Raw genomic sequence first — 16,181 nt, 5'->3', positions numbered from 1 at the left:
GGTCTCCGGACGTCCCGGAGGCTCGCCACACTGGGCATACATAGTAGACGCAAAACCAAGCACGGCCATAATCATTCCTGAAGGCCATGTGTATAGCTGTGAGTTTGAGGGTTGTAGATTGTAGTTTTGTAGCGGAGGTTACTTCTTGCTTGGCTGCTTGTTTTCTTACTTGATTTGTAGTAATTTATCATTACCTAGAACACTTAGTAACTGATTTCTGATGGTGTCATTGTCTACGACAAGACCGCAAGGCTGAAGCGACAAGTCAGATAGCCACGCGAGGCCTACAAAAGGCCCAACTGGCTTCGGGCCTAAAATCAGCGCCCATGCCAACCCAGTGAGTAAGTTCAGGCCTCACATTTCGGGTTGGACTTGGGCTTGAATGGACCAACCGTGTTTTTTAGTGCAAAAAAAACTGAAAATTATGTTTCGGGCTAAGGTCGAAACATGATTTTTTTTTTGCAACAAAAACTCAGTCTAAGCCCTGTCTGGTAGGGTCAGCAGGTCCTGGCCTGCGGGCTAGACCTGTTTTGGTCATGTCTACCACAAACTTAATGCTTACAAGTTCTCCGTTCCCATTTTCGCTAAGATTCGACCATTTTCAGCGCAAAATGGCAGATATTACCAATCCCTAATAAAAATTAGGATTCGCCATGTACTACTGTTCTAAAGTAGAGTAAAGATAAATAAGGATGAAAAATAGTAGATGTACTATGTCGATTGGCTAGACCTTGTCTCCAATCGGCCATGGCTTTTAAATAGGCAGCTGGTCTTTGCCGTAGAGACTTAGGACTCTTCACACGTAATCCCTCCGTCCCAAAAAGAGTGTTGTTTTTTTACTTTCAGACATCTTGTTTGATTATCCGTCTTATTCAAAATTTTGTATAAATATTATCTATTTTGTTTGACTTGTTTTATCATTAGAGATACTTTAATAATGATTTATTTATTTTATAATTTACACAAAAATTTTGAATAAAACGAACAGTCAAACACGATGTCTGAAAGTAAAAAACGTCACTCTTTTGGAGACGGAGAGAGTACGTACTCTGATGCATATAAAATATTCATCCTCCCTCCCAAAGCCCCGCTCCCGCCCAGATTCTAGCTAGGGTTTCCCCGATCTCCCCTCCTCCCACTCAGCCGGCCGGGCCACCGCCACGATGTTGGAGCTGCGGCTGGGGCAGGGAAGCCTCCTCAAGAAGGTCCTGGAGGCGATCCGCGAGCTGGTCACCGACGCCAACTTCGACTGCTCCGGGACCGGGTTTTCGCTGCAGGCCATGGACTCGAGCCACGTCGCGCTGCTCCTCCGCGCAGAGGGGTTCGAGCACTACCACTGCAACCGCAACCTCTCCATGGGCATGAACCTCAACAACATGGCCAAGATGCTCTGCTGCGCCCGCAACGACGACGACATCATCACCATCAAGGCCGACGACGGCTCCGACACCGTCACCTTCATGTTCGAGTCGCCCAACCAAGGTAAGATCGCGGATTGCGAGATGAAACTGATGGATATTGATAGCGAGCACCTTGGAATCCCGGATTCTGAGTACCAGGCTATCGTCCGCATGCCTTCTGCTAAGTTTATGAGGATCTGCAAGGTCCTCAGCGGCATCGGGGACACTGTCATTATCTCGGTGACTAAGGAGGACGTGAAGTTCTCCACATCTGGACAAATTGGGAGTGGAAACATTGTCTGCAGGCAGAACCAAACTATTGACAAGCCGGAAGAGGCTACCACCATAGAGATGCAGGAGCCAGTTTCCCTGACCTTTGCGCTGAGGTACATGAACTCCTTCACAAAGGCATCTTCACTGTCCGAACAAGTGACTATCAGCCTGTCATCCGAGCTACCAGTGGTGGTCGAGTACAAGATCGCAGAGATGGGTTACATTAGATTTTACCTGGCGCCAAAGATCGAGGAAGATGAGGAGACGAAGCCCTGATGGGCTTGGCTTGTAGCATGTTGCTAGCTTTTCCTCGTCTTCCAACCATGGTTTTTGCATGCTTAGCTATTGTTTGCAAGCAAAAAAGGATGTTATGCGTTTATCTCCTAGGGCAGACTGCATTAACTAATTGTATTTGTGACTGCTCTTGTGAATCCATGGATTTACAGTGAATCTAGATTACTGGGCTTTCCCTTTGAATAAAAAAAATCCTCCTAATCCTCTTGAGTTCGTTTGGCCCTGCAGCTGAGACGTGAGCTACCAGCTAATCCGAGTAGAATTTGAATCCTCTGGGCAAACAATTATTCTGTGCAAAAACTGCAAAATCCTCTCTTGATCCCTCCTTTCTGAGTTTCTTTTATCTTAATTCACACGTATACTCCAGCAGCATGCAACATGCATCAAAGTGGCGCCAGGGTCTCCCGTCTCCGTGCTGGACGTACTCCTGAATGTGCTGTTCATCAGCGCCATCCTTAACTAATCCGCGCATGATATCTTGATCTGTCATTAGACCATACAACTTGATATGACAACGCCAAGTCGCCAGCACTTGCTAATTCTGAAGAACTCCATGCTTCTGCTCCTCATAAATCCTGCTGCTTGAGTAGCTAAGTACAGATTAATCCAAATACTTGTTAATGGTTGATTCATCTTGTTCACTAATTAACCTGGCCATTGGATATATTTCAGGCTTTCATCGGCTAACAAACAAATTAGCTATAAAGCCGAATTTAGCAACAAACCTAGTTGCGGCCAAATTATGGCCTTGTTCGCTTCTCTTATAATCTGTATTTTTTAGCTTGTTTTTTCAGCCGGAACAGTATTTTTCTCTTACAACAAATCAGTCAGAACAGTGTTTTGGCTTGTTTTTTCAGCGAAGCGAACGGGGCCTATAGCATCAACAATGTTGTCGAGCCATCGGTTTTAATGACAAGGCCCTAGAGCCAGTGTTTGCATCAAAAAAATCAAGATCTGGACAGCACATCACTACGGGAGAGCCTGGCTTTGCCGAGTGTCGCCGGCTTTGCCGAGTGCTAAATGCCAAAGTAAATTAAAAGGACATAACTCCCTTGTCCAGAATCTGTTTTGGGTGAACGATAACTGGTAACTCGTTGGAAAGGTAATTACATAAGGTTTTCATCAGGGCAATATTTTGCACATGTTCTGTTCTAGACACGGGGGTAAATCCACGAAGAAGATGCAGCAGCGTGCAGCGAAGGTAATGACAACCAAATCAATGGGCCAACTTATCAAGACCAAGGATCTATGACATAGGATGAAGTCGACCAGTGAGTTCAAAGATAATTAATAAAATTTCTTCACAATTGGCTTTGCCATGATTAATAGGATAAAGTGAAGAAAACGTTGCATGGACATTGTTTTAATCTTGCAACAAGGACAATGCATGTATTGCTTTGAGAATTTAATAAAAGCTTCCTTTATTAAAAAAAAAGACAAAAAATGAGGCGTAGTGTTGTCTACGAGCGCATAGGGAAGCAAAACACAACCTGAATTGTTTTACCCGTAGTGCTAGCACCGTACGTTCGGACGGACGCGAGTGTCCGGACGCCTATGCCTGCTACACGCACAGGCGGGGGACTGCTCACGCCGCTCCCCGTGCTTCTTACTCCCCCTGCACCCCTCCCCTCCCTGCCGCTCCAAGCACTTCCTGGCCTGCTGCGCCTGCACTGTTCTCCTACTTCCCGCACGCACACGGGGACCGCCTACACCGCTGCCGCCATCTCCCTCTGCTTCCTGCTCCCGCCGCCGAGTAGCGCTCCAATGCGCATGCACGACGCCCCAGCAACTATAGTAGGAGGTTGTGGCAGGTGGGGCACATTGCAACATGTGCAGTATCCCGATCTATTTTTGAAACATCTAGATGAAACACTTGCAACATATGTCCGAAATAGCTGAAACACTTGCAACATACATCTGAAACACTTGCAAAAACACTTGAAACACTTGAAAACACATGTGTAGCAATTGCAAAACATATGCAACATCCAGATAAAACACTTACAACATACATATAAACACCTGAAACACTTAAAGCAAACGTTTGCAACATGCATGTTATGCAACATCCAGATTTATTTATGCAACATTCAGATTAAACACTTGAAACATGTCTGAAACACCTGAAACACTCAAAACATACGCTTGCAACATGCACATATTGTCATTGCAACATATGCAACATCCCAGATCTAATTTGACAACATACAGTTGAAACACTTGAAACATCTATCTGAGACGTCTAAAACACTTAAAACACGGCGTCGCCGGCAACCACGACCTACCTGGTGAGGAACTGCAGTAGCCAACAAGCTCGGGTTAGGGGACGTCGAGAACAATGGCCCAGCGTACACCCAGGCGTATATAGGAGCACCGGTGGCGCCCTCCTCCTGGTGGCGTCGGGTGGTGGTGGCGAGAAGAACGCCATAGCCGCAACAGACGAGGTGAGATGGGGGCGTGACGCGAGATGGTGGTGCGGCACGGGATTGCGACGGGCACGACACGGGATAGGGTGCAGTGGAGGATGATTGTGGCGGTGAGGCAGATTGGGCGCGGGTGGAGAGCGCGGTGGAGGCGGGCACTGTGGACGGATGCGCAGAGGAAGCGGCTGCAACGAACGAGAGTGGGGAAATGTTCTACAGGAGAACAAACGAGAGTGGGGAAATGTTCTGCAGGAGAACGAACGAGAGTGGGGAAATGTTCTGCAGGAGTGGAGGAGGCTAGAGGCTGGTTGCCTGGGCCGGTCCGCAGGCCCAGTAAGCGAAGCGTCTGGACGGATAGGACGGACGCCCTGACCCTAACATTATCGTTGTTTTTTACTCGTGGTTGATTAGATTTAGTCTACCTCTTTTCCTTTTCTTTAGGACCACCTTTACATGTGTTCTTTTATTTTCTTTTATCCTTTTTATTTTCTTGTGGCATCAACCTATCGATTGAGCCTAACTAAACCTTTTATGCATAACCCTTTTCATTTACATGTTGTTTTTCTAGTCACTTACAATTGAACCTCATCATTTTGGGTATTTACATATCTATGCCTCGTATTCTAAGCCTCTGGTCCCTCGTGTAGATGTTGGCCTTCAAGTAATCGATCTGGTCCACCCTATGTCTAGGGAGCCAATTTTGTCTTCCATGAGATACTCGTGCCTCATCTTATGGTCACCTCCGACCTTCCTCAACCTTATAATAAATATATATAAAATTAGGTAGCGTGTCTGTACGTTACTACAGGACAACTCAATCTTTTGTACTAAAAACACACGGATCGCAAGATAAGATAACAATAATGTGAAATTTAATACTGACATTAAAATAACATTTAATTCAAAAAGCAAAGTTCGTGAAATTAACACAGTCACGGAGAGCGCGACATCGCAGGCTCACAAACTCAACTGTATAGACTTTTCCGTGATACGGCTAAGATAATATTTTATATCGACAGAAAGAATTCTCTGATATCCATTTCTTTTATGCGTCAATAAATCCATGAATAAATTCCGTTGCATCTCCATTTAATCCTATACACACAGGTTCGAGTATATATGTAGATATTAATGCCTGTCACATGGATAATATTGTGTGCCTTAAAAAATCTCATAAAATCTTAAAACAACGTATGTTATACTCACCGTATAAATATGTGTGGCTTTAAAACTATTCCACACAGACATATATTGTAGAATAGGTGATTGCCCGTGCATTGCAACGGAAAAAAAAACTATACCATGATAATTCAAATTTGAACATGTGTTGTATCATTAAAAAACGACCAACATTCCGTTTATAGCTAATCATCGATATTACATGAGTTCTCACTTAGCATGAACAGTTAGAATATAAAATTTCAAGTTTTAATGTGAACAAACAGAAACATCAAGTCTTGATTGATACAATGAAATTATAGTATAGATAATCATTGGATTAAAGATAATCACATAATCAGACCACTATTGCCATGTAACACCACTGTTTTACAATAAATTGATTGTCGAATCTGACATCCATGGCTCATTTGATCAGGCTGTTAGATGTCTACAATTTTTTGGATAAGAAATGTTGATTTCTTCAAATATATATTCACAAATGTAAATTCACCTTCCAATGAATCAATCTCAAGTTCAGTCTTTTCAATCTCCTTGAAAATGTTTTCCTTCTTACATGTACCGGTCGGGCCGTTTGAATCCCCAGATCAATAATCATCATGTTGGATAAGTTCAACAAGCATGTTCGCAAGGAAATCAACAGGATCATCACCGAGCTGATCTAACTTGATGGCAAATTCATTTTTGAAAGCTTTATCACCAACAAGTATATAAATTTACCCCCTGTACAGCCCATGGTGTAATTGAAAAATTATACAGCTGCTGAAAAATTCTTTTGCACCATTCCTTTGTACCTCTACAAGGGCCCCAAGTGGATCTGCTTCAAGAGAGCACAAATGGTTCAGCTTTGTAATGCAGCAAGTTCGAACTGAAGATTTGTCTTATGGCCAAACTGAACATGTTCCTGCATAAAATTAAAGTGAGGCTGAAACTATGAATGACTGAAGTTGAACAGACTGAACACAAATAAATCAATATAAAGATTGGTTGGTGGCCAAACTGACTGTGTACAGGAAGATGAAAATTCTATACTGCAGAACCATAGAGGTCATCCCATTATTTATATTTATATTCTTATAGTATAGTGCCCGTGCTAATGCTACGGACCATATTAAGTCAAAAGTTAATTCTAGAACAATATTGGTCTCGCGCCGTGCTAACGCTAGTAGTGCGCCATGCTAATGTTCAAACAACTTTGTTTCGGCCTAATCATAGCATCTCTAGTCAATGCCATGTCTAACAGAAGCGTGGCATTAGGCCTGAAATTTCATTTCATTGCAGTTTTTTTTGTCTGTAGCATATCATTACAGTTCATAAACTAAAAGACATTAATAAGTTAACAGGCAGTTATTATAACCCCTCAGGGACCCGATTTAAATCACACCATAGCTGAATTAAACAACTACAGATGGGGCTCCATCCTAGATCAGACCAGAGGTTATGGTCGAAGGATAGACACTTGCAGCAGAAAGAAGCAGCTGTTGTTTACATTGTCAAACAACACTTCCTATTGGTAGGTCTTGAGATCCTCATTGGGGCTACAACTACGTCTATATAATCAGATTAAACTAACATGAGTACATGACCAAAACAGGAAATGTATAATATGTATAGTCACATAAGCCACAGCAAGTCAGACAATTTTTGGCATAAGTAATTTGACGGTAATTCTAGATTGGCATACCACAGATCACATGACAGTGTAAGTTTGTAAAGATACCTACCTAGAGCAAACAATTTTAAAGACCAAAAGATACCCAAAAACAAAAATAAAAGGCAAAATTAAGAGCACTTGCATTATCATCAGAAAAGAATTGTCTTCTCACTCACAGAGCTACCAGCACTGTGTCAGAAGGTGTCCTAAGATTGTTTCGAGGTTTCATCATCTGATACAAAGAAAAAGACAGAGATACAATTCAACAACGTCAAACACCGAGAGATACAGTTAAGGATGTTAAGGATTCAGATGCAGAGATGTCTGTGTATCACTCGCTCGGCAGAAGCCGGCCTTGGATCAAGTGTTGGATTATGCATGAGGATACAATTTTTTTAAAAAAAATAACAAACAGCAATAAGCTCAAGTATTATTGTAACACGCCTGTTGTGAGGTAGGGGGCTGTGGCGAGGGTAGGGGCGGCGGCTATGGAGGAGGACTTGTTCATGCTAAGCTGCTGGAGATTCTCAAGCAAGATAGCAACATTAGCAAGTTCATTGTTCTTGGACTGCATAGCGACCTCTGTTGGCTTCGTCATCTGCAAGTTCATTATTGCCTTTGAACAATACAAATTTTCAATGAAAAATCCATTCCTCCTACGTAGTGAAAAATATCAAATGGAAGTTAAGAGTTCTTGCAGTTACGTAGCTCCAGCAGTGTGATAACAGCACTATCAGAATTTCTTAGTAGTCAAATATGTTGCTATTTAAATCCAAACAAAAAAATAATTGAGATGTCAGGCAAATACTAAATCCTTCGTTGAGATAAGCCTTAGATCATTGAGACATTTGGTCAAGCAGATCTTCTGCGTGGTTATCATTGCATTCAGCCTATTATGTCGAGTGCCCTCACCTTGATTTGTTGTAGACATTGGAAATTAGGGAGTAACGCCATCCAGCAGTGTAATGGCAAGAACGCATCCAGCACCTATAAGGTCCGATGTGTGTGCACTGGAGTTCGACCTCAGGACACGTTAACCGAGCTTGTTGTGCTGGAGATGCGCAACGTCTGGGCGTCAGGCTTGGCTTTGATGCGCCTATGATTTTTGTGCCCTGCAAATGCATAACCCAGTACCAACTCAATTTGCAGTAAACATTAGCAAGACCTGATGTGATTTCCATCCGTCCCAAAACCAGAGAACTGAAACGGGCATCGAATAAATCACAACTGAAAATATATCCGCACCAACACGAACGAAGACTGAAACATGAAACACGCATTGTTTTTGATTCGTGCTGCGTTTTCGTAGACAAATACCACAGCGGACTGGATGGCAAATACAAACTCAAGAACACGGATCCTATCATTGAGGCAACAGAGGACCAGCAATCTCCAGGAAAACACAGGAATAGGCCATCAGACATCCAGAAGGCAGTAAACCATACCTCTTGCCAATCCTTGGTGGAGATTCAGATTTCAGAGATGCAGGCGAGACGGTGGCAGAAGCAGGTTGGCAATCGATGGCTCCCCTTGCCGCCACCGCCGCCGAGCGGCGGAGCAGCTGCCTGGTCTCTCTCCCTCCACAAATCTCACGTGTGCAGACATCGCCCTGGGGGCTCTTGACCGCGCCGAGACACCACCGCCGCCCTGCGCAACCCTAGCCCTACGGCGGGGCGGCCTGAGATGGGCGAATTGATTGGATATTTTTGTTGAACGCGGGGAATGTGACACGGTGTGTACCTTGGTTTTGAGCCTGGTGCTGTGCGACGCAAGCGGGATGCGCGGCGCGGCCTCGGCGTCGGCGAGGCGCGCGTGGAGGGAGGCGGCCTCGTCCCCGGCGGCGGCGGCGGCGTGGACCTAGAGGCGACGCTCGGCATCCATCCAAGCGGCGCGGTGGCCCGCGAAGATCTAGGAGGCGCGAGCGTTGGCGCGGGCGTCCTGGATCGGCGTCAACCAGGCGCGCGTGGAGGGAGCCGGCCTCGTCACCGGTGTATCCGTAGCAACTGCATCAACGCACGGGCACGAAAAAAGTTGCAATCGGGCGCGGGAGCCGGGCAGGTGCATGCGGCAGCGGCGCGATGAGGGTGGACGGAATAGAGCGAGGGGTGCGGGATCCCACAAAGGACACACGGACAAAGGCGGACATGAAACAAAAGTCAATTAAAAAGTATCCATGTTTTTAGGCAGTCCTAATGGTGTATTAAAAAGTATCCTTATTAAATGACTTGCCACGTAGGCAAAACGCTGACATGGCAACGTAATTAATGAAGAAAGAGAGCAAAAATCCTAGAAATGGTTTCCTCATGAAGAAATCAGGTCTTCTCTTGACCCAATGCACCAAGAACCCATGAAATCGTCATTGGGGAGAAACCACCAGTTTCTAGGGGGCTCATGCCGCACTTCCATTGGAGGAAGAAGATAGAGTTGGGAGAGAGAAAGAGAAAATAATTATTACTCATAGAAACCATGGGTTGGAAAGCAGTACTTTTTGGTACGGTATCCTATGTTATAGAAACTACTAATTTTTTTCATTGGGACTGCCCTTAGTTATATGAGATGAAGCATTGGTCAATTTTTAATGGGGGATTATCATTTATTGCAGCTAGCTCTAAATATGGACATGGATTTTATTTTATATTATGGAAATAAAATTGGGCCACCCCAAACTAACCTAGTGTGTGTTTAGTTTACGAATTTTAGGAATTTGGCTACTGTAGTACTTTCGTTTTTATTTGGTAATTAGTGTTTAATCATGGACTAATTAGGCTCAAAACGTTGGTCTCGTAATTTTCAACCAAACTGTGTAATTAGTTTTTTCGTCTACATTTAATGCTCTATGCACGTATCGTAAGATTCAATGTGATGGCTACTATAGCACTTTTTAAGAATTTGGTTGGGAACTAAACAAGCTGCTAATGTATTCAAGTACTTGGGGAAAAAGAGTAAAAATGGAGTAGAAGAGGGGAGGGGATTTCTCCGGAATCTTTCTCCGGAATCTTCTTCCCTTGCATCGTTGTATGGTTGGGCGCTCCACTCCAGAGCTGGGACGTGAGAAAGTGGTGCTGGTGCCAGTGCCACAGCTGCCGGTGGGCCCCGGGGTAGATTCCGCATTGATCCGCGCCTGGTCTTATCCCGTTGGGGCGTTGGGCCAGGGCCCCCGCCCGCGTCAGCATGTCTTCAACATGGAACTTATATATAGGTATCCAATACAAAATGGTAACGAGACATTTAAAATCAGTCTTTAATAGAGTAGTTATATGAGAGATCTATTTTGAGCTGTCTGAAAAACATAATCTAAATATAAACATCTTCTTATATAGAAACTTAAAAGAATTTTTTTATTTTATTATTGAAGAAAATTACGAATATGTATACTTTTTGCTTCAAGCGCTACGAATGAGTCTTATTTTGGGATTGGTTGTTGTTGGAGATAGCCTCCAGCGCGCGTGAGAAAGATTCGCCTCCTACGCGACGCCTCGACCTCGATTCCCCATTGCTTTTCCCCTCCCTTCCCACGCCTCTCGTCTTCTACCTCTCCGGGCTCTCCGACTCTCCCACGGCTCGCCGCACAACAATCAGTGCTCTAGCACCGGCACAGCGCAGGACGGAGCATGGAGATGGACCCGCCGCCGCCCCTGCACGCCGACCGCCGCCGCCGCTGCAGCGAGTACCTGCTCGCGCTGGAGGAGGAGCGACGCAAGATCCAGGTGTTCCAGCGCGAGCTGCCGCTCTGCCTCGACCTCGTCACGCAGAGTGAGTGCTCTCTCTGTCTCACTCTGACTCGCTCACTAACGTAGCAGCCCACGCGCGCGCCAGCTCTCTCGCTCCGCCTCCGCGACGCCGTCGTCTCGTCTCAAGCTTCTTCTCCTGCGCCGTCGGCGCCCGGCGTCGTCCATTCCTTCCATAAAATCTCTACGTACGTGTGTGCTGTGCAGCTATCGAGGGGATGAGGAACCACATGGACAGCATCGTTGGCGGCAGCGAGGAGACGGTCAGCGACCACGGCGGGCCCGTGCTGGAGGAGTTCATGCCGCTCAAGCCCACCCTCTCGTCCTCCTCTTCCGAGGACGACGGCGAAGAGCACGACAGCTCCCACCACCAACGCTCTGCCGGCACGTCTGACGACGGCGTCGATGCCGACAAGAGCGACGAGGCGGCGGCGGGAGATCCGGAGACGGCAGCGGCCAGAGCCAGCAGCGGCAGGCGGCGGTTGCCACAGCCGGAGACCAAGAAGGCCATGCCGGACTGGCTGCAGTCCGTCCAGCTCTGGAGTAACCAACAGCAACAACAACCCTCCCCGCCGCAGCCCCACCAGGATGAGCTGCTGCTGCCGTGCAGGCCGGTGGCGCTCAGTGCCTGCCGGAAGCCCGGGGGCGCGTTCCAGCCGTTCGAGAAGGACAAGGACAAGGAGAAGCCGAAGCAGCGCACCGAGATGCCGCTGCCGGCCTCGTCGTCGGCCACGGCCGCGGCGAGCTCGGCCGTGGTCGGGGACAGCTGTGACCAGGCCGGCGGCGCCACCGACAACGACACGGCGGGGAATACTAATAAGGCGAGCATCAAAGGCGGCGGCAAGGACAAGGAGGCGCAGTCGGCGTCGCAGGCGCCCGGCCGGAAGCCGCGGCGTTGCTGGGCGCCGGAGCTCCACCGCCGGTTCCTGCAGGCGCTGCAGCAGCTCGGCGGGTCCCACGGTTTGTTGCTCTCCCTTATTCTACCACCTCATCACCAACACTTCAAAATCGTGTACAATTAGTCTCTGACACAATAATTAACAATCTAACTAATGTGAGTTAAATTGTTAATAATGGATGCTCATATATGCAGCGGCGACGCCGAAGCAGATCCGGGAGCTCATGAAGGTCGACGGTCTCACCAACGATGAGGTCAAAAGCCATTTGCAGGTCAGTAGCTGCCTCAAAAAAGAGTGTATTTGCAGTTCATAGTACCATCTGTTCTCTTCTCACTCTGCCCTTCATTTTGAACTTGTTGGGACTTCAGAAGTACCGTCTGCACACGAGGCGGCCGAACTCGACGGCGGTCGCGGTCCATAACAGCGGCACCAGCGTCACGCCGCCGGCCGCACCACAGTTCGTCGTGGTGGGAGGCATCTGGGTGCCACCGCCGGAGTACGCTGCCGCCGCTGCGGTGGCAGCGGCGGCGGCACAGCCGCAGCAGGTGCACGACCTACCCGGCGACGCGTCAGGAACGACGACGACAACCGCCAACTAGGTGTACGCTCCGGTGGCGACGACGGCGTTGACGCCCGGACTGCAACCGCCACGTCCGCAGAGGCAGTCGAGTAGCTGCTCCGGCGGGCGGCGCAGCGGGGACGCCTGCTCTGGCTCGCCGGCCGTGTCGTCGTCGTCGCAGACCACCTCTGCGTAATGAACGCCGGCCTCGATCGCCAACTTTGCTTCTCATTTTAGCTTACGTCCAGCGGTACAGAGACACGTAAACTTGAGAGTTCCTTCTTCGTGCTAGCTTTTTACTATTGCTGCATGAATCGTGTATATATATATATACCAGCATTTTGCCCTCTGTTTTTGTGAGTAAGATAAAAGTTACCAAAAAAATAGTAGTGATATGCACCCTGCAGACCTCATTTTGTATGTTGTTGTAGTTAACTTCCTTTGATTGATGCGCTGCACGGTTGGGAAGGATGATCGTGTACTTTGAATCCTTGGACTGAACCCTGTTCGCTTGATCCTATCAGTTATGATACAGTGTTTTTCTCTCATAATAAAACAGCATCAGCCGGCTTATAAGCCACAGAAATGATCAAGCGAACGGAGTGTGAATTGGTTAGCTAGAAATGAAATCGTGCATCTGTATGTCATGTAAATATTAAAGTTCATTTCATATGTTCCTTTTGGTGTTATTGTTGTCCCAGATTCTGCCGGTGTTTTCCCCTCTTCAAAATGAAAGGTATTTTAGATTTATCTTAAGTTTATTTAAATTAACTGAAAAACATAGCAATATTTTCATGGGAAACAATTTTGCAACAACAAACAAATATACTAGTGGAACAATTCGGTGTTATATTTTCCTGTAGACTAGATAAAACTTAAATCAAAATGAGTAAAGTTCATTTGTCACCCTAAACTAGACACAAAGTTTGGAAACTCCAAGAACTCTTATAAATACCCCACCCCAACTTTCAAAACCATGCATATAAATTACCCATTTCAAAATGCTCGTCAATGTGGTTTTGCTAAAAACCTTATATTACATCATACGACCCCAACTCTAAAATCCTTACATCATACGACATCAACTAAAAACCGAACAATTTAACCCCCTCGCAATATTAAAAGTAACTTTCAAGGTAGTCCTTGGATGTGGCATGTGGGTCCTATATGCAAGCATCCTGCCCTCTCTACATGTATCCCTAGATCTTTCTCTCCCCCTCTCTCTCCCACTACTACCCAAATTTGGCCGTCCTCATCATCCTTGTGGTCTCACTAATCCCTGTTAGGTTTTGTCCCACATTGATAATTGATGTTGGAGGAGCAAAACATATATAAAGTAAGGCACTATCATGGTAGCCTTTTGGACGGAGTTAGGCTCAAGGCTATGTTTTGAGCTCTGGTACCAACTTGTGGGTATAGCGGGCGGAGCTCTGCTCGCACTCTAACATCCCCACTAACCTTGCTCACAATGTCGTTGTCGTGTCGAAAATAAAGAGCCATGGCGAGCACTTTCATGTGCTATTGATATTGATCCCGCTATAGAGGCCGCTATTGATCCCACCATAGCGGACACAAGGAAGCCGTGGGGTGCCCTCCCCTTTGCTATTGCCACTGCTCGTGGATCTCCGGCCACCATAGCAGGACAGCAGCTCGTCTCTCTTTTTGAGTGTATAATGTATGGTTTTCAAGTTTAGGGGGGGTTGGGGGGATGGTGCATGCTTCAAAGTTCAAACTCCTACACCAACATCGCATGGCAATCATGAGCTGTTGTCGGTTATCGATAGTTCTTTCATTGAGGTAAGTTTCTAGCCAGCAAAGGATGATAGGGTCAAAGTTTCCAAGGAAAAAAAGGGTAAAATCATGTAATACGTTTTTTTTTTTTACGAAACTGGAGGCAATAATTTATTTAAAATTAAAGACATTACAGAACAAAGCTAAGCAAAGCCAAGAGTACAGGATTCAGGAAACAAAGAACGAAAAGAAGAAAATTAGCCTAATCAAGAAGAAAATTAGCCTAATCAAGAAGAAAATGAGCCAAATCATGTCAATACGTTGGTGGCTGTTACAGAGCGAATATTTGCCAACCCAACGAATATACAAACTTGTACACGGTTCTTTATCAAAAGATATACGATCTCGTATACTACTAACGGCCACTTCGGCGGTGTTGGGGCGGCAGCAGAGTAGGAGTAGGAGTACTCGTCACCACTCACTTGCACCGGCCACCGCCCAGGTTGGGTAGCGATTCCATGGCAACGGGAATGTTTCCCAGGTCGCCTCGAATATCCCGTGCCGCATCTCCCGCTAGCGAGGGCGTGTGACGGAACGGAATCTTTTTTTTTTTGGTCCCGATGGTCCCTTCCGTACAGTACGTCGCCGCCCGCTGGGCGCTGGTGGTGGCCGGATATTCTAGCGGCTTTTCACCGCGCGCAAGGGCCGTCCGTCCGGGTCCCTCTAGCAGGCGTTTCGGGCTGGTTAGTCGTGCTTTTTCGATTAATAAATAGTATTTTTCTTTGACAATAAATCAGTTAACAATATTTTTAGTCGTGTACGAACATGACATGTGTCCTCCTAGGTGGGAAAAAAAAGAAGTGACAGCTAGCCAAACACCGAGTCATGGTAGACAGAATACAAACATGGCTTTAGTATAGGACGCACTACTACGACATAGTTGAAAGATAACATATATCTAGTATGACTAACAATGCTTTTTTCCCCTTTGATTTTGTTGATTGGCATCATGTGTTTATCAATAGATTAATCTTTTTTTTTTGGGGATAGCGGAGGATTTCCGGGTTCAGGCATCATTAAATTAATGAATCGGACCACAGTTATTACAAATCGATAGCAAATATCCCAACAATGAAACATGTAAAACCAAGACACTAAACGTTCTGATATATGTACCAAAGAAAACTACTTCGACCTAATAAAATGAAGGAACTAAAAATCTTCAAATTACTTGGGTACGTATTCATCTTTTTCATGAAATGTTATTCTGTAATGTTGGCATGAGCCAAACTTAACAGTGGGAGAGAAAGAAATCCATCTGCTGCTCGAAACTCTGACCTCCCCAAACGAAGATCCCGGTATATATAAACATCCCCACTTCCACCTACATATGCCGTGGGAATATGCCAGATACGAATAGGTACCCAAGAATCTGAACTGGACAACAGCTAGCCACACACCAATAGAACATATATATATATAACATATAAAAGGTCCTCCAAAGCGACGTCGTCATCGAGGATATGGCTAAAGTCACCACCTTCGATCCGTTTGCCTAGTAGAACAAGGCAAGATTTTCATGTATGGCCTCAGAGGAGGATAACGACACCTAAAGACATCATCGTCGTTGAGGCTGGTATAGAGAGCCATACATCAGCATTACTTTCGCCGGTGTACGTAGACACGGGGACATGCAAAGCACCCAAAGCTTGAAAGGGTAACGTGGTGTACACAGGACCCAGTACATAACTAGGGTATATACGAAATGTTACCTCCAACGTTCGGATGTTAACTATGAAGACTAAATATAAGCTAATTATAAAATTAATTACATTGATAGAAACTAATTTACGAGATGAATTTATTAAGCCTAATTAATTTATCATTAGCACATGTGTTATTGTAGCACAACGTTGTTAAAATCATAGCCTAATTATGCTTAATAGATTCGTCTCGCAAATTAGTCTTCATCCGTGTAATTTGTTTTATAATTAGTTTATATTTAATACTCTAAATTAGTGTCAGATACCGTGACGCAACA

At 45.8% G+C, this 16,181-nt stretch overlaps 2 protein-coding genes, 1 non-coding gene and 2 pseudogenes across 3 annotated transcripts; 2 read left to right on the top strand and 3 right to left on the bottom strand.

The window, feature by feature from the left end:
* The first annotated feature begins 1,163 nt into the window (after nt 1-1,163).
* On the top strand, nt 1,164-1,949 carry LOC136505974 (proliferating cell nuclear antigen-like). Its single transcript, XM_066501103.1, has one exon. It carries the CDS (start codon nt 1,164-1,166, stop codon nt 1,947-1,949), a length of 786 nt encoding a protein of 261 aa, XP_066357200.1.
* A 4,799-nt stretch (nt 1,950-6,748) lies between these two features.
* Nucleotides 6,749-6,829, bottom strand: LOC136506335 (small nucleolar RNA snoR2/U65; annotated as a pseudogene).
* A 95-nt stretch (nt 6,830-6,924) lies between these two features.
* On the bottom strand, nt 6,925-7,108 carry LOC136506317 (small nucleolar RNA Z112). Its single transcript, XR_010771531.1, has one exon. It is a non-coding gene; the product is annotated as a small nucleolar RNA Z112 (small nucleolar RNA).
* Nucleotides 7,109-7,365: 257 nt separating this feature from the next.
* On the bottom strand, nt 7,366-7,463 carry LOC136506321 (small nucleolar RNA snoR31/Z110/Z27; annotated as a pseudogene).
* Nucleotides 7,464-10,592: 3,129 nt separating this feature from the next.
* LOC136505177 (transcription factor NIGT1-like) lies at nt 10,593-13,453 on the top strand. The gene is made up of 4 exons (XM_066500290.1): nt 10,593-10,976; nt 11,159-11,911; nt 12,045-12,121; nt 12,219-13,453. Exons 1-4 carry the CDS (start codon nt 10,835-10,837, stop codon nt 12,447-12,449), a joined length of 1,203 nt encoding a protein of 400 aa, XP_066356387.1. The 5' UTR covers nt 10,593-10,834; the 3' UTR covers nt 12,450-13,453.
* Nucleotides 13,454-16,181: the final 2,728 nt, after the last annotated feature.

This window comes from Miscanthus floridulus, chromosome 14 (genome assembly GCF_019320115.1).
Source record: "Miscanthus floridulus cultivar M001 chromosome 14, ASM1932011v1, whole genome shotgun sequence".
Lineage (NCBI taxonomy): Eukaryota > Viridiplantae > Streptophyta > Magnoliopsida > Poales > Poaceae > Miscanthus > Miscanthus floridulus.
Note: the sequence above shows the minus strand (reverse complement) of the source record. Positions and strands in the feature narration are given on the sequence as shown.

Bases quoted from the DNA above. Each gene is read 5' to 3' on its own strand.
- LOC136505177 (XM_066500290.1), top strand. From the start codon at position 10,835: ATGGAGATGGACCCGCCGCCGCCCCTGCACGCCGACCGCCGCCGCCGC. The intron at 11,912-12,044 runs GTTTGTTGCTCT...TCATATATGCAG, and splicing joins GCAGCTCGGCGGGTCCCACG to CGGCGACGCCGAAGCAGATC. The intron at 12,122-12,218 runs GTCAGTAGCTGC...TTGGGACTTCAG, and splicing joins AGGTCAAAAGCCATTTGCAG to AAGTACCGTCTGCACACGAG.
- LOC136505974 (XM_066501103.1), top strand. From the start codon at position 1,164: ATGTTGGAGCTGCGGCTGGGGCAGGGAAGCCTCCTCAAGAAGGTCCTG.